Below are 19,002 nucleotides of genomic sequence, written 5' to 3' on the forward strand. Positions count from 1 at the left end.
ATTACCCCCATCTTCACTAGAAACCTTTGGCTGAACCTCAGGAGACCTGAACTCATTCCAAGCTGGAGTTTGACAAACAGAGATGAACTCTCCACCCACACAATACTCCAGTCAGTCAGTCTGAGGCTCTCTGGAGTTTTCAGTAACTTTGCTATTTGTGCTCACAGCTTCTGTCCTTTGGTGATTTTCTTGTTCCTTTTTAGTTGTTTTTCAGCAACAATTGTTTGATTTTTATTCAGCAAGCTCAACATTTCTCTCTGTCCTCTGCCACTTTGTCAAATATGCTATATAATCCTGCAATTGTGGTGACAAAACTATTCATTTATATCTATAGCTTCCCTCAAAGTTATAATTTATAACTTCTCAGGAAGTTATAAATTAGAGTGTAAGCTGAATTGAGAATGGATGGGATCGTAAGGACTAGATGATTTAGTGTTTTACTGAGACATTGCTGCTCCATAACCTAGCATCTCTCAAACTTGTTTCCAGAATATACTAGCAGAAATAAACTGCAGACAGGCTACTGATGGTAAAGTTGTAGTGTTTGCAGAGAATGTCATTCATTCAGATGATGTCATTCTTTCAGATTTACTGTGAAAGAAAGTCTCTGGAGCCCAGACGTTATGTTGTTAACTTTGGGTTTACAAGAGAGTTCCACATTTTTTTCTGCAAATATGTCTTAGAGAAGGAAAAGCCCCTTACCTCTCAAGTAGTTGTTGACCTGAGTTGCTGAAGTTGGTGAATATTGTTGACAAGCCTCTTCAGTGTTACCTGGAGAATGGCAGCGGATCACATCTCTTCGTGTTCTTTGGGAAATCTACTAATGGGCGTTAAAGAGAAGGCTCCAATCAATTGTTTAACTTCAATTAAGGAGGAGCAGGTCATCCTTTGTAGGTCATGGAACAGTGAACTAGATCTGTATCTTTGTTGTTCTCTTAATTAGATCATTTAGGTTAACTTTTAAGTTCAGATGTTTTTTTTGTTGTTGTTTCCAAATGGCATTACAACGATTTCCACCATCAACCTCTCTGGGTGAATTGTTAGTTTTTAAATTGATGGTTTACTTTTAGGGTATCACCGAAACGAGCCATGTCTGCCGTTTTGGCACAATGTTGAGCTGATGGCTTTTGTCTGCACTTCACCTGGGCTTCTCTTTGTCACTGATGCCATTTGTTTTGCTCATAATCATGATATTCAGAAATGATCGTACAGTGAAAGGTGCCTGGTTTGGAAAACTAGGCATATTTATTATTTGCAATAATAGGAGCACCTGCCCGTCCTGTGAAAATGAAGAAGGTGACTAGAAAAGCAAGGCTCTTGATTTTTATGTGCCCATATAAAACTAGCAGAGTGGTCCAAAGTGATTGCTGATTCCTGTTATATATAAAGCTCTTGATTTACCGCTTCATTTATTTTCCAGCTCTACCCTTTGGTCATGATACATTAATCATGTTTAGAAGAACACGATTCTGTATACAAGCTACTTAAATGGGTTTCCTCTGTAGGCTGGTTGGGCTGAACCTTAGTGATAACTTGCTGTTCTTCCTGCTTGCTAATAGCACGTCTGAATTGCACTTTGGCAGGAGTCTGTTGAGGTGGTTTGGGATGCTTCCTAAATGCTGCCTTTTGGAGGTTTTATGGGTGTGCTGGGAGTAGAACATGAGAGCAGACCCAGTCCTTCATGGAGGAGCTTCATATCTCCACTAATAAAAGTATAGCAGCTGAGCCACATCAGAATTCCCCTTAAGGATAACATTTTGATATTTAGAAGATGGGGATGACTCGGATTTCCTCCTCAACCTGTAATATCTTCCTTTCCACTTAAATATCAAGTAAGTGGAAACAAATATTGCAATTATTTGTTTTTATGTTACTTTAAACCTTTTTAAACTTTTTAACATTTTACCTCTTAGTTTTATCAACTTGTGCCTCAGAGAAAACAAATTATTTATTTTGTGCAGAAAAAAAAAAAGGCTTAGTGTGTGCTTAGTTCAGGTTAAATGAGGGCCAGTACAGCAGGTCATCATTTCTACCACAATATCCTTACATAGTAAGTCACTCTGGTATTGTATTATGTAAAAACAATATACCTTCCTCTTAAGAGTTAATAAAGGGCCGATAAACAAAACAACAAAAAGCAGATGTAAAGCTGGCACTTGGATCCTTTTCTCTAGCAGAAAATGTAGAGTGGGATTAACGTAGTTTCTGGATAGGAATATTACATCAATCTAGGAACATCCTGGCATGACTTTACTCAGACTCAGAGGAGCAGCTGCTGGCTGGACGCTTAATATTGTATGTGATGCTGTCTGCCAGCTTGATTCTCAATTGCCGTAGGGAAAACGGTGTGCAAGGTAAACACACTTACAGGTTAACACAAACTCATGCTATCAAAGGCTCTTTACCATTACAAACTGGAAGTTAGCTCATCAATTTTCCAGAGATAGTGTCAGGTCTTTTTTTTAAGAAAGCACTTTTGACAGCATCTTTGCAAACTATTTCCATCTAGTTGTGAGTTTCTAACAATGTGTTCAATAAGCGTTTCATCAATTATCTGCTTTAAATTGTTGCAGTGGATTCTGTTGGCATCATAACTAGCCAAAAATGCAATGCAGCACTAGCTTTAGCAATAAAATGGGAACCCGAATATATAACCAACGGGTCTTCATATCAGTTTTTTGGACATACATTATTCATAAAGTTGTTGGTGAATGCAAATTCCAAGCCATTCAAACTCAGCATTTCTTTTGATTTTCCCATTTACCTCATTATCCGTCTCTCATATATTTCCTCAAATATCATATTTTTTTCTGAACTCTACTTCCTCTAACTGTGTGATTGGATCAGAGCTGACAGGCTCCAGCAAACCCTCTGAGCAGCCTCTCCCATTAGCTCTGTCATGCGTTGAGCTTGCCTCACCTCCCCTGTCGCGTCTTTTATAAAACATACTCAGTAGGACTGGTATGACCTCAAGATGGGTCCAAGGAGAGTTCAGGCTTGTGGAAAATCCCGGTCTCATGATCAGATTTCTTGTTTCTGCATCATTGTTGGGTATGTTGGGTACCTTCACCTGTATTTTATATGTTTGGAACTGAAGGGAATTATTATCATATGACTCGTACAAAATAGGGTTCAGCTTAAGAAAATTATATTTAAAAAAGGAATGTATTGAATAATAAAATGTATAACTTTAAACAAATGAAAATATGTTTCTGTTTGTATAAAAATAAATGGTATGCCATGCAGAATAGGATGGTTTACCGTCCTATTCTGTAATTTCACCAAGGTCTTGTTGAGATTTAAGGAAGGAACACTAAGGGGCACCAGGTGCTACAGTGGCAGAGCACATGCACATTATGCAAAGGCTGGTCCCAGGTTTGATTCCCAGTCTTGGGGCCATTTACTGCATGTCTGCCCTTCTCTCTCTGCCCTTGTCTCCTTTGAGCTACTCATGAATAAAGGCAACCAGTGACAACAGATCTTAAAAAAACAAAAAAAAAAAAAAAAACAGTTAATTTGTAAGCTGTTTTGATATGAATGTCTTTATTCTGGCAATGTTTTAATATGGCAATAGGGTGATATAGTGAAATGTTTTATGATATGATCTTTTCATGCCCAATTAAAAATAAGTTCTGTCTAAGTCCCAAACCAATCTAGCACAGTGCCAGACAATCAGTGAGCATCTTTTGGCCAATTGTGTGAAACATCCATATCAGCGAAAATCCTTCTGTTTGCAACACAGTTTTATGGGTCACTCGCTATTGAGTTTGGTATTAATCTTCTGCCACTGTAGATCTGCGTATTTTCAACAACAGGTAAACCTTTATGATTTTCCTAACGTCATTTATTCTCGAGGACATTCCTTTACAAATGGACTGTTTGGCATCAGGCACATTATTGCGACAGACAGAAATTTGTTCAGTAAATAAAGACACTTTTTTTACTGGGTTGGGTGGATGGGTTCTTGATTGCACTATAAAATGGCACTATGTGCCTGGAAAATACAAAATATCACCTCTAATTATTTTTTCAAAACATAAATATGCTTTACTGTAACTAAGATACAGCCTTGATTTTGTGTTTTAGGACTTGGAAACATACCTTACAGAAATTACAAAAATTAAAGCACTGACGCTATTCAGCAAGTAACATGATTAAATAAAAATCTGAATAAATAAAAAAAAATAAACTATCGTTGCTTTTACTAAGCAGTTTGTGAAAATTCTTCAGAAAGTTACTACCTGACTCTTTTTCTCAAGCTGTATGCTGATGCACCACAGTGATAGACGTGTTGCTGCCAATAAAAGTGGCATATTTCACATGTCTATCCAACCGCATAGTTATCAGAAAATGATCTGACACAGCAGAAAGAAACTATTATGCTCCTGGCATACCATCCTATTCTGAGTTTCTTTTACCACTCACCATTCCCAAACCTGACCTTCAATTACAATTCGTGAAGCAAACATAGATGGGCTATTTCTTTTTGAGGATTATGTTAAAACCACTTCAATATGTGATACATTTTTTATATCATTATGAAGAAGTTATCTTTGATTTTGTACATTATTCTCTAGACATAAATCTCTGGTTCTTTATGATGTTATCTTTTATGTCCAGGTATTAAGGATAGGAATTTCATTTTCTCTGACTTAACATAGATTTACCGTATAATGCCATCGGCTCCTGGTCTTATCTGGTTTTTAAGCTCAGACTTCATCTCTTCCCAACCTATGGGTAGCAAATCTTTACTGTCTTTCGTCAAAGCAAGCCTAAAGGTTTGTCCAGGTTTGTCCTGTCTGTTTTCAAGCGAATCAGTCATGTGAAAGTTGGAGATTTTAAGAAGTTTTTCTTAAAACAAGTACGTTTTCCCCCACTTACTTTTCATTTGGAATGTGTATTTGTTTACCTAGTCTTGTTGTCAATAACACTTACGTTTCTTTTATTGTTTTAAAAGTTTTTTCATTTGAAATGAATCTAAAATGAATAATTTTTGGTAACAGTTGTTAATTAAAGCACGTTTGATAAGCTAGCTCGACTTGACATAGCTCCAGTTGTAACTCCACTACAAATCTTGTTTCACTCCCAGAATAAAATATGAAGCTTTTACACTACTGTCATAGAATTTTCATCAAAGCACATGCAAACATTTTCTGCATAAAATATTGAACCAACTTGTGATGACATATTTTGCCATCCTCAAAATCTTGAATCACATTCATTTTTGAAAACTGTATTTTTTGAGTTTTATTTTAAGCAAATAAAGCAGTTTTTAAAAAAAATGTTACAGCAACTTCAATTAAACTGTCATAAATGCAGCTGGTGATCAAAGTTAAAATATTTCTTAACTCAAGCTGGAGTTGCTGACATTGGGTACATTAAAGGGGCAAAAGCACAAAGGTATTAGTAGGAGGTAAACTAAAACTTGGGTTTAAGATTTAGGTAAAACTTGAATTTGCAGAATTCAACTTGTTCTAAACATTTGTGCAAAGACAGATTGGCTACACAAGAATCTCTGCAAAGCCAAGGCCTGATGCAAATGTTATATATTCAAATGAGGCACTTTTCTTCCATTTAAAAGAAAAATCACCCATATTTATGTAAATCATAGCCAGAGCAAACAACCTCTCATTCTTGAGAGCAAAAATTGTGGCATGAATATTTTGCTGGAAAAAAATAAGAGCTGGTAAAAGCCTTTCACAATTTTGGCTCAACATAAAATAAAAACACAAAATTAGCAACAGCTGTATTGGTTGGGGAGTTTTTCCTGTCTTCTGGTAAGGTTTCTCTGATATTTATAAAACATATTTCTATTGAAACATTTTTGAACTCTTTCTTAAAATTGTTGGTTTATTTTTTTAACCAGAATAAAACTTTTATGATGGTAGGATGTTCCAATAGCACTTAACAAGCTGAGATTGACAAATTCCAAGCAACTCTGCAAAGAAGGTCCATTTGCATTGCTTGACTTATGTGAGGAGCTCTAATAAATCTATGCTGTATGTCACTATTGGACTGGCAAGAGCTTGGTTATCTGGTGGAAGTTTTCATGATTTATTAAGTAATACTAAAATGATTTAATTGGACACGAGTAGGCATGCTGATGTGAGTGAATCATCATCACTTCTAACAGTGTCTACATATTGTTGCATGGAATTGGGACTCATTATTATTGTGTCGCTGCTAAGAAATTGTATCACACATATACATTTTGCAACAGTGGTGACAAGCTTTTGGCATGTTTAAAAAATATTTAGCTATAGCTATAAATCTAATTGCGGATGCTACAGCATTAGATTCCTTGGAAGGCAATACTGCAGCTTTGTTTACGTGAAGCTGTTTATCTTTATTTGTGGTAGAACACAAAGCAGATATGTAACTATGTGATGCCATAACATTATATAAGAAAGATGATTTTGAAGGATGGTCTTTAACTCCTAAACATGTCTTAATTACACATGAAATACACATAAATGAATTCTTACTCTGTTCTTGAATTTCTTCCTGTAAAAAAGATTAAACATGGAAATGTACACTTTGGATATTCTTCCAAATTCCACTGGTGCACCTGGTTGTAAAATGTTGTCTACAAGAATAGTGTCGAAATGTCTGTGTGAAACTTGACTGAAAGGTCTCGATCAGAGAGAGCAAAGCTAAGTTAGTTTTCTCTTGGTGACAGCAGAGTGCTGCTTCGGCTTGTGTTCAGCTGCTAATGAGGGAAGCTATGTGTGTCTGCTGAAGCCTTCTGTGAAGTTGAGTCTAAACTGGAGGAGGTGGAGACGACCGGGTTTCCATCACTATTGCTGCAAAACATTGTTCAGTCACACTCATTTTTATTAAGACCTGGCTTTAGTTTTAATGAAAAACTCCCAGTAAGCAGTGTAACCGTCGTGAGAAAATATCTCCATGATTCTGCCTGCATATTGTCCTGGTCTGTAGGTGTTTTTACCCCCTATACACCATTTTATTTAATCTATCTAAAGGTTTTTTTGGTGGAACTGTGCACTTGCATCTTTGTCATCTTTCTCTCCGTGCTGACCCTGTGCTGAACTTGTGACACAGCCAAAGTGTATCCTGCCTCTTTTCCTATTATAGCTGGGAAACGTTCCAGCCTATGCATGATACTAAACAGGTAGGGAAATGAATGACTTAACAAAAACAACCACAGGAAAAAGCCCCAATTCATCCAGATTGAGACTGTTGAAAATCACCCAGAATTTGGATGGCCTTTACAAAGATGTTCAGATAGCTGTGGGCTCTCAGTTACTTGTGATACTGCATGAGGTTTCTCTTAAGGCTGGACTTGATGCTTTGGGGGGGGGGAATGAATTGAAAATGATAGAGTTATAGATGTCATAGTAGCTGACGTCTTGCAGTTTAACTTGGAATGCAAAAACACACAATCCTATAGCTAACTGTTATGCTTTTAATGCCACCACATCAATTACTTTAAATTATTGCACCAGCACTTTAGTGGGTAGGTATGCTTTTGGACTGTTTTTGGAATAACTCTTTAGTATCCTGCCAGATTTTTTAATTATTTTTTTTTGTCAGAAAAAGATCTGCCAAAACAAACAGAAAAAAAGAGTCTTTACCTGTCATTTATGGTCCTATTTAAATTAAGACTTTCCCTGAGGAAATCCAGGCTTTTTTTTTGAAGAGTGGATATTTTACCTTTAGTTTTATTGAGACATGAACACAAATATTCAAGCAAAATCCTAAAATAACTTGTTGGCAAAAATGACAAAAACTATTCCTTATTTGTAACAAAAAACTAATTATGAGAAGCTTTATTTTCAGATTTTATTTCCAAAGTTGCTCGTGTTGACAAGTGCAAATGGTGAAAATAAGAAGTCTGTTTTACAAAATACTGCAGTACATGTGAGCCCATCCTTGAGCCTATTAGTACAAGAAGTAATGGACTTATGCAATATACAGCCTCATTGAATGTGCTGTACATGTTTTATAGCTGTTTCTACTTTGTGGTTTATGTCACAAGTTGCATAACACTACATGTACCATCCTCTGCCTGAGGCATTACAGTGTATTTTGTTACACTTTATAATGCAGATATAACAGGTTTTTGCTCATTTTGCTGTCGGTCTCATACAGAGGAATGTTGGCTTTAAGTGACCACATGACGTACCGGTTCTGACAGCTACCCATATGGTTGAAGCATGACAAGTTTTTTTACTCAGGGAATGAATGAGGTCAGAATCCTCCGCTGTCTCCGACCTCTCCACCAGGCTGACCTTCCCTGTCCAAACTCTGTATCTCACTTGCATGTCAGTGGAAATGTTATCAAAGGGAATGTCTTGTTCAGTCTTTGTACTGGTTGACTTTTACACACATGAAATATAAAATATTTCATGTGTTTGAGCTATGTGAGTGTAAGCAGGCTTGCTGATTAATTTATCACAATATACATTTTCTTGCTGACTTAGATATTGTAGTATGATTTAGCATTGCACCTTATTGCAAATTGTCTACTTTAAAAGAAAAGATCTAATTTTACAGATTTGCACAATATGGTACTGAAATGTCAAACAGAAGTATTCAATTTGCATAATCGTGATACAGTTTAATACATTTATGTTAATGCAATCTTCTGAGAAGAAATTGCTTGATAATAGCAATTTAAAGTTCTCTTTTAATAATATAAGTGATTATGACGATTCTTTAACTTTCACTGTGTGTCTGCAGGGACTCTCTGCATTTATGGTTACATGAATGTCAGCGCTGCAGGCCAGATGCCGGTGATGGAGGAGCTTGTCAGTGAGAGGTGAGAATTAATCAACGTTTATGTTGTGCAATCACTGTCATTGTGATTAAGCTTCCTAAAAATGATCACTCTGCATAATGCACCACACACAAAGAAAGTTATTTATCTCCAATAACTTTTACAATATATCACAAATAGTGCAAATATGAACAATTACTGATCATAAAAGATTATGTCTACAGATGGTGACAAGTTTGTTGACTTTCTAAGTAAAACAATATTATCAAATCCAGCCAAATTTCACACACACACACAAAAAAAAATTAATTTCATGTATTTAGTGAGGGAAAAAAACACTAAAGTAGTACTGCATTGCATGGCACAATACAGTGCACTGTACAAATGTCAAGTTCTCTCAAATATGCTAGTTTTGTAATCATATTTTGCTTTTTTAAAGTCTATCAAAGTTTTTTAGAGCTTCCAATCATGAGTTTATGATTTTCTATTTCCTCTGGGATATAAGTATGATGTGGCACAGAGACCCATTTCCTTTAATAACTGACCAATATTCAGGACAAGGACTTGAGTTAACTTGAAGCCACCCACATTGAGGAGGATATGAGGGAGATTAAAGACGTCTGCAAAGGTCATGGTTAGAAAACTGCACCAAAAAAAATTATATTTTGATGTCACCAATTCTCCAGGAAGCCAGTAAATTATGTCTACATGAAAATCAGTTAAATTTTTCCCCATTGAATAGAAATATTGTAATCAAATGTTAGGTTTTTCAGTGAGAGTAAGCTACTGCAATTGAAAATTAGTAAAAATAAATCACTTCTCAATGAGTGTCGACAAATTGGTCTTTGTCAGCTACATGTGTGAAATTGTCTGATATATATTTCCATGTAGTCCATTCTTCCAAAATGCTGCTATTTTATATATCAAGACATAAACTAACATATAATAGCACGCAACATGTTCTTATGTCAGCTCTTATGTCACATGCTTACTGGGTGTCAAATAAAATATAACATACTATGCTATCGTGTCTCTGTAAGATGTTATTGCAATGTGCAAATCAGCTTGTTGTATCTGTGAAACTTTACCAGAGGCAGTTAAATCCACATGGATGATGAGCATCCATGTGGTGTTTGTTGATGGTGGGAGCTGTGTAACGCATTCCTCCACACCATAAAATTCCCATCATTGTCATCCTAATGTGACCAGTTAGTGACCCGTGATGGTCTGCATTCACTCTCAATGTAACTGCAAACAGGTCAAACAGGGAACTTTCTAGTTTTCAGCTTAAGAAACAAAACAACTCTTTAAATAGTTTTATTTGTTTACTTGCATTATTTATTATCAAGGAGCTTAGATGAGAAGCTTCTTCTCTAGTTCTCCTTTGCATTGAAAGAGAATCCTTTCATATAATGCTCCAAGCTCAAAGTGTCAGAAAAATTAATTCATCTTAATTCATAATATGATATATGTGGTGTTTAAAATGTTAACATAGGCAGTTATAAGCATTTTCAGTGGCGGTTTCAAGTATTCATAGATATTATCTGGGGTTTGTGATCACTTACCTCTGCAAATACTTTGGCTTACTGGAACTTACAGTTCATCTGCTCTTTTTTTCTTCTGAGAACAAATAGAAAATTTGTATAATCACTTTGTGTTCAGTTCACTTTGAGGCATTACAGTTTTATTGAGACATGAACACAAAGCTTGGTTTGTGTTCATGCTTGGTTTGTTACCAAGCATGAACACTTGGTTTGTTACTTATTTTATTATATTCTATTTGTTTTCATTATGTACCAAACAAAGAAAAACTAAATGTTAACTGTGCTCTTTTTACTATTTAATATATGTTAAAGTGGTCAAGTTTTTTTATTCATAGGGCTACCTTGACATAAAATTAAAAATGCCTCAATGCAGGAATTTGAGTTGTTTTTTTATTATTCTTATTATTTTAAATCCACAATCATTCATGTTCAGATCTCAGAACATCAAAAATAGATTTTATAACCTACCCTCAATCTTCATGGACATAAACCTGTGTGCAGAAATAAAGCTGAATATGTCCTGCAGCAGTCGTTTAATTTAGCATAAAAACACAACATAAATGTATTGTGCACTTACTATTAAAGTCTCTGTGGTAAAACTGCAGCCATTGATAGTGTAGTGTCAAGTACAATAGCATCAGAAGTCTGCGGCTCAAAAATGAATTGGCAGTCCTGATTCCTGCTTCAGGCTTATTCTCATCTTCTTCAGGAGCGTTTGGCTCTGCGGAGGAAACAATGGGCTTTGTGGGATTTCTGCCTCACCACTCGCTGCCTCTGTAGTCGTTTTCCCCCTCAGGCTTGTTGATTTCATTTGAACACAGATCACGTTAAAACTGTTGGGTGGTATTTTTTCTGCTCTGGATTGTAAAAATAGCAGTTTCCTCTGCTTGGTAAAGTTTTAAGCATTTAAAGGTGCAGATGAGAGATGAGAACTTTTTTTTTTACTAGCCACAGTTTGCCCGTAATTTTCTCACTGTTGCTTTGACGCACAAAGTGATGATGAAATGATAAACGGGTAGAAGACAAAAGAGATGTGCATTGTTACAATACCCCAAAGGTATACTTTTGAGCATTTTATTCAAACACTTCTCCCAAGTGTTATTTTATATTCAAAAGTGAAATTATACTCTCATCTCATATTAAAACAGTAAATAATGTTTTCATACTGAATGCAGTTTTAAGGTATTCATTATTAATTAAAAAATGAGAAACAAAATGATGCACATTCTTCCTGAAAACTGAAAATCCCTTCATTTTTGTTAACTTTGGTTAGCTTTAGGAATAATCTGACGGACACACTGAAGTGTACCTATTAATGAAAACTGTGTTTGAGAAAATGTTTGTGTCCTTTAGTCTGGTGGCGTCTGAATAATAAATGTAGGAGTAAATAAGCAGTGATACCACACTGGTGTTAGTGTGATTTTATGGAAATCCTGCTTTTGAAAGTTTTGTCACAAATGCAGAAGCACATAAATAGCACTGCAGTGCACTAATAATTTATCATTGAAAAAAAAAATTGTGTTAAAGTTCATCCCTCAGAAATTTAAAGTTTGGTTCATAGAAAGTACAGCTGAATAATTTATGTTCATAATTTCTAAGCCTAATTCTGAGCTAAACTCACATCCCTGACATAAACCATTCAGGTTTATTAATTTTTCACAAAATAAAGTATAAAAATAAGTATATATAAAAACCCTTGATAACTGTAGGCAGACGCTATTACCAAATCTCCGAGTGCAGAGGTAGACATGTTTATAATCAGAATTATTTTCATTCTATGTTTTTGTGTTCAGTGTGTGAGCTAATATTACCTCAAAATCAACCATCTTATTTTATTTCATAAGTTGCAATACACCTACACATTTTTTACATACCACAAATCAAAATGTAAACAAATATTTGCACTTTATTGTATTAAAAGCAACACCTTCAGTATAGCAAAAATAATAATTTTGCATTTAACTATGAATGAAAAGGCTGGAGATGAAGAATGACGCATATCATAAGTAACTTTCAAAAGGCCACATTTTTAGACATCACTGTAAAGCTTCGAAACCAGATATCCAGGATGTGCTAGTAACTTCATATGCCCCTTGGGCCTTCTTGTTCCTGATTCATTCATGGCTGGACACATGTTTATGCATCAATTATTAACACAGTAATTATTGCGAGAGAACATATTCATTATTTATGTAGTTTGTAGTTTTAAAATTTGGCATTTGCTGTATGACAACAATGACAAAAAATAATTAGAATTAAGCCTCCATTAAATTAAATTCAATTAAAGGCTGAGAAATCACAACAACAAATATGATGATGCTGAAGTGAAAGTAACTAAACCCTTCTGTTTAATCATGAGTGCAACTGCAAAGGGAAAAAAGTATCTGTTTCAACACTCTTCTTCTACTGTTCATTTAAAGTGCAATAACATGTAAACTCATGTTTACATGTAACTTCAATAGTTATTACATGTATTTATTAAGTGTGAATCTTGAAGGAGTTTCACTTGTTCAAATGTGATTTGTCAACATCTTAGCATCTAAACAAGTAAATTAATATTTATTAAGGACGGGTAACATTAGACAATGTAACATTAAAGAATCCATTTGGCAGCTTTACAAACTAAAAACATGTTTTGTGTCATCTCGTCAGTAACGCCTGTTGTCGTTGTTTAGCCATTAATTCATCAAATGTGTTTGACAAAATCTTACAGAGCCTCTTATTTATTTATTGCTATTGAACTTGACATACTTTAATACTTTAGAGCAGTATTTCCTTTAAAAATGTTGAAAAACATGTATAATCTTTCTCATTTGAGTGTTGAGCTGTGACAGCATCTGTCAATATTATTTTAAAACTATTTAAAACAAAACACTTACTGTCAATCAATGCAGCATGCACACTGGACTCCTGCAGACTGAGATAGGAGCTTCTCTTCACATACAGATATTTGAAGGAAAACAGGTCTAACTTGTTTAAAACAGTAAAAATTATATAAAACAATACTTACTACTAATTTTCATGTCACCAGTCAGCGTCATCAATGAACAGTCTGGTTACACCGGCTCTGTTGTACACTGATTCTATTAGACTATTGTTTTGTTTTTATGCAACAAGAAAGCCTGAAGTAGAGATTTGTTCCATAAAAAGGTGTTTTTCTGATTAATTTCAAAACAACTCTGTGATTAAGTGATGAAAACAAACTTGTCAATTAAAACCGGAACACCACTCAGCCCTGGGGTTAAAGGTCAGAGAGCTGACTACATGTTGTGATACTACTGTATGCAGAAAGCGCAGAGTAAGATTTTCCATTGCAACACAGAACAAAAATCAGAAAGTCTCCGTTACGTAAAATATTGTGACTCTTGTACAACAAATTGCTGTGGTTTGCCCAACGATTCTATCACTTTACAGCAGCTTTTCACATTCACACAGAACGAGGTTTAGTTACAGTACCTGAAGCTTTTCTGAGCTCCTCAATTTAAAACACAGCCTTAAGTTAAATAATGGCATAAATGCTGAAGGTTACTTATGACTGATCTCCCCTAAACACATTTGTGCACAGCACTGATTCCTTCTAGCATATAAAAGTCAGTAACTATTCACAAGATGATTTTTTTCTCAGTTTAGCTTTAGTTGCAGCTTCATTGAGTTTACATCTAAATGCAAAGAGTCTATATTATATTGTGCATCCAAAGTAAGAGATCTAACAAGAACATTTACATATTTTTTGCCATCAAAGTTTCATAAATATTTAATTACCCAAAATAGGTTATAACGCAAAACATGATTCTGATGTTTATGAAACGACACGCCTAAGCTTGTTAACTAGGTGAAAAGATAAATTTTTTATGTCTCATATTTTTTTAAACACTGTTTATGATCACAGTCTCTTGTCACCTTTAGTTCACAAGTACATTGCATACATAGGTAGAAGTGCAAATTATACAGCCCTGCTGAGTGGGGGGAAAAAATCATGCATTAGTTATTGATGATCCACATTTTGCATAATATACATAATATACACTTTAATATGAGAGGTGCAGCATTTCTTAGTTGTCTCATTATTCAAATGTCATCTATTGCTGGCTAAACCTGTACATCCTAGCTTCTGTTTTATAGCAAAACAGAATTAGATTTACTGAAGTTCTGTAATGACATGAAATCATGCAGAATCCAAATTGCACCGACACAGGTGTTAAAGCTGATTACCAATGGAAATCACAGAGGTTGTTACTCAGACTCATTGTTTCTGTTAAGGCAGTAGGATGGTGGAAAAAAGAAAACAATTCTTGATGTTTTATTCATAGCAGAGTATAGCATGATCAAAACCCCAATTTGGAAGATACTTAAAGCTTCTTACCTCTAGATAGTCGGGGGGAAATTTGATTGATATGATATTTAGACGGAAATAGAACTGTTTGTATGCACTGATGATCAGTGCAGAGTCTGATATAAAAAAATGGAAGCTGGAAATGTCAGTCCAACATCTGGAAAGTCACACAGCACAAAGAGTTGATGCCTCTGCAGGAGAAATGATGACACAGCTGCCTGTTTTGAAGAAGTCCATGACACGCATTACGTAAGATTAGCTGCAGATTGTAAGTGTAGAGAGATTCATTGCTACTTTCAAGAGGAGCTTATTCACCAACCTCTTACTGTGGGCTTCATGATTTTGGCTGCTGATTAGACACATATGAATGCGCTTAAGTTGCCAAAGCCACTGGTGTAACAAATTAGTTTTTATGTTTTACATGCAGCAGTGTTGAATTTGCTGTGGTGGTTGTGGCTCTGCTAAAGCCCATTTTTATGGGCAGAGTAGGTTCAAATAAAGACAAATTGCTGCTGTGCACTTTAGATCAGGAATGGGTGATGAATTTCACATGAGTATCTATCACTGTATGGACTGTCTGAAGGTATCCTTGCTAATAAATTCTGAATGTAATTTTCTATAAGCTGCTAGTATCAGTAATCAATGCATCTGAATTGCACTGATTGCATGTTATTCTCACATCTGATGCCATACATTACCTATGCTCTGAATACTTATTCTCCAGAAAAACAATTTGAATAAAAAATATGCAAGTTCTTGTATTTTACTGTGGGAATCTTTGGTCCTGACAAAGACTATTTAGATCATATATATATATATATATATATATATAAAATATAAACACTCACACCGCCATCTCTAAAGAAAAGACAATCATAGATTAAGTTGAAGACCACTCATTCCACCTAAAACTAAATCCTTCTTATGTGCAGTTTATCTCCCACATTTTTATAATGACATTTCATGTTTCGACCACTTTGACTGTATGATGTGAAGGTCAGTTGTTTAATAAACAGAGACAGTTTACCCTTGACTTCAGGAAATAAATACAGAGAAGTTGACCAATTTAACACTATGAAACACTTTTAATGCTTCTAGGACACTAACATCTGTGTTAATTGTGTGGTATTTATTGCAGTAAAACCCCACCAACAGGCTGGATGTCTTATTGGCACCCTAAATGTATTGCAATATGAACTAAAACACTGACAAATTATAAAACATACTTTTTGATATTATTAATGGATAATCGAATATTGTAAAGATGATATTGTGTACAATCTTAACTTAGAGGTCAATACTTTGTTAAAGACTTGTTTCTGTGCTTTCTTTTTACAATGAACTGACATTGGCAGGCACACAACAATGCTACCGTAGCGACACACACAGCTCTGCTGGTTTTCATATTAAAACCTAGGTTTCTAAAAGAAAAGTATGTTTGATTTTAGATGTTATGTTGAAAATCATTTGCATATGGATGTAGTTTTTCCCAGAGCAATTTAATTGTGACTCCTCAATACTCCTCTGTTTTGCATAGGTTATCTCAACAGAAGTTAATGTCCTCTAATCTAAATTTCATCTTCTGTCAGTCTTGCTTGAGTCTTGATTTAATTTCAGCTTATCTTTGAGTGTGTAACAGTTATGGGCTACGCAGCTAACTGCGGCTACAAAAGCAGCATCAGAAGATGGTTCTTGAAGGAGCCTGAGGTGTGAATGAAGACAATCACCGTTTTAGTTTTGGTGTTTTTTGTATTGATGATAGGGGGGAAAAAAACAACAACAAACAATTACAAATACACAATGAGGGTCAAATTAATTCAAAATAAATAAATTCAAAAGATCAAAGTTCTTGTCCTTAGCTCGCCATCCTTTGCTCAGAAGTGGATCTGAGAATCTGATCCATCAAAAAAAACCCGACCTAAAAGGCCAAAAAAAACCCATTAGGCGGTTTATCAACAATAAGTATGTGCAAACACACAAATACAATAAATACCAAATTCAATAATTAAACTAAACATTTCAGTCAGGTTAACTTAACCATAATTTAGATAAACAAAAAGAATAATCATATTTCAAACTAATCCATTTAAGGTTAAAGTTGAAATCAAAGTTCACTTTCAAAATATCAATCAAGAGAAAATAAATTAACTCAAAATACTCAAGCAGTGTGAGGAAAAAGAAAATATACTGCGCAATATCAATTTAAATGTAGCTACATCCTATTTTCAATCAATTTCATTACGAAAGTAATGAAATCTTTCACAAAACTATCAATTACCTTTGAGCAGAGAGTGCTAGACTGCGATCAGCTGTGAATCCCGGTGACAGCCCAGGTAACAACTGCCACAGTTCTAATAAAAAAATGCTCCAATGAGCAATCGATCAAAACTTTCATGCTGAACACTACTGCTATCAACCAAGCAAACTCACCAATAGTTCAAATCACTTTCAGAGATTTGGGTGAATTTTCCAAGGAGAGATGATCAGCAAGACGCCAACAGCCAGTCACAATCACAGTGGAACAGGTGGTGTTTTAAACTGCGCTGAGGCGGGGCTTTAAATAAGTTGAAGAGTTTGGGGGCAAAACAGGAAGTGGGCCCGTAAAAATAAAAGTCTGACTGATTGACTAATTACGGGTTACAAGTGCATAGATAAACTGAAAAAAAACAAAAAACAGAACTCATATTATTGGTTCTAGTATTAGAAACAGCACTCTTACCTTTGACTGGGGTTTTTGGAAGCAGTCTTTTGGTTTCCTCTCTACAGCGTGCTATAGATTTTCTGTTATGCTTGGCCGGAAGATAACTTTATTTTGAGTATGTACTCAAAGTAAAAGTAAACAAATATATGCTCAACAGATTCTAGCATGGAGGTTGAAAGAGCTGCTCTTTTGTTTTTGGGCCATGCTGTTGGTTTTGGATCTCATTTTCTATCTGCAATTTAAGGAAACACAGTTTCTTGGCATCCTTCTGCCCCTTGATGCCCCCGAGGGTTTGTCTGCACTCTTCTCCTTCCAATCCACCTTCATCCATTTTTGTCTTGATGAGATTTATAGAATAGATCATCCCTTCTGTATTAGTTCTCAAATCTGTCCATTGTGATTCCTTTCTTTCTGGGAAACTGCATCAGACTCAGATTAAACCCTATTTGCAGTTCAGTTTGCTCAACAGTGGGGGGGGGGGTTCAGGGGAGGAGGTGGATTTGGTGAGACATCTGCAAGATGTGATGTGGCACTGTGAAAGACATAATGATGACTAAAGAAAGGCAGTTGTATTTGTAGATGTGAAAACTAGTGCAGAGCAGGAAGTCACACTGAGTGCCCAGTGACTGATCTTTGAAAATAAAATAAAAAACATACAAAAAACAGATTGAGCTCATCAAGTGTTTCCACCCTGCTGCTGCAGTTCTTGGTGTGTGAATGTTTGATTTACTTTTCTTCTTCTCACCACATTTGATGTGTTCCTGGAAGTTATTTTTAAACTTTTGACTGCATGCTTCTTTGTAGTTATTTTACCTAACATTTAATCCAGCCTAAATGTTGTTTCCAGCCTCAAAGATCCAGTAGTTTTTATTAATAAGTGGCTTCAGGACATTTGAGAAAGGATCCAAGGTTTTCAGACAAGAAACTGATGCACTATTCTGTTTTAAAATCCTATATTTACATAGTTAAATTCTTATCTACATATTAAGAAGAAAGTAATTTATAAAAAACACCAATTCTCTTTTTACACATTGGACTGAAATGAACCAAAATGTACACTAAGACTGAGGTAAATGTAATTTAATGCTTCTAGTAGCTATACGTTTTTGGCATGAGTCTGAGGAATCTTTGCCCAACTCTTTAACCCTCCATCTGTGAGATGTTTGAGGAGTAAAACCAATTTCAAGTCACCTCACAGCACCTCAAAGTGATCAAGATCTGGACTCTGAGTTGGTCTCAGAATTTCAATTTCTCAAATCTTGGCCAGTCCTCCGTGGATTTACTGCTACCATTTTTGTAATCAGCAATGATGCATGCAATCACGTTTTCATGTTAGCAACTAAAACTGCAACTCACTGGTACAGGCAAACCTTCAGAAAACCTGACCTGCTAATCAAGACTGTTAAAATAAGACAAAAAAGCAAAGTTGGATACCTAAGCACTGAATGTGCTGTTGTGATTCAATGAAGTCTCTCAATAAAAAATACCATATATTTATATGTAATTACAATTTACTGTATTATATTACTGTATCATGTAGATGATGCATCCAGTAATGTCTTGCAATTTTTCACATAAAATCTTTGCATTTTCCTGTGAAATACATTCATCATCCATCACCTCAAACAACACATCCATTCTTTACTGATTTTCTCTCTGTACATTCAATTATAGTAGATTTGCA

General features: G+C 35.3%; 1 protein-coding gene across 2 annotated transcripts in view; it reads left to right on the forward strand.

The window, feature by feature from the left end:
* The window catches only part of htr4 (5-hydroxytryptamine receptor 4), a 146,600-nt gene that overhangs the window by 44,995 nt on the left and 82,603 nt on the right, over window positions 1-19,002 (forward strand). For both annotated transcript variants that reach the window (XM_008420849.3, XM_008420850.3), the window contains exon 2: window positions 8,704-8,782. In XM_008420849.3, coding sequence (XP_008419071.1) covers window positions 8,727-8,782 — 56 coding nt within the window. In that variant the 5' untranslated portion in view covers window positions 8,704-8,726. The remainder of the gene's footprint in view (window positions 1-8,703; window positions 8,783-19,002) is intronic.

Source organism: Poecilia reticulata, chromosome 10, assembly GCF_904066995.2.
Source record: "Poecilia reticulata chromosome 10, P_reticulata-male-v2, whole genome shotgun sequence".
Taxonomy (NCBI): domain Eukaryota; kingdom Metazoa; phylum Chordata; class Actinopteri; order Cyprinodontiformes; family Poeciliidae; genus Poecilia; species Poecilia reticulata.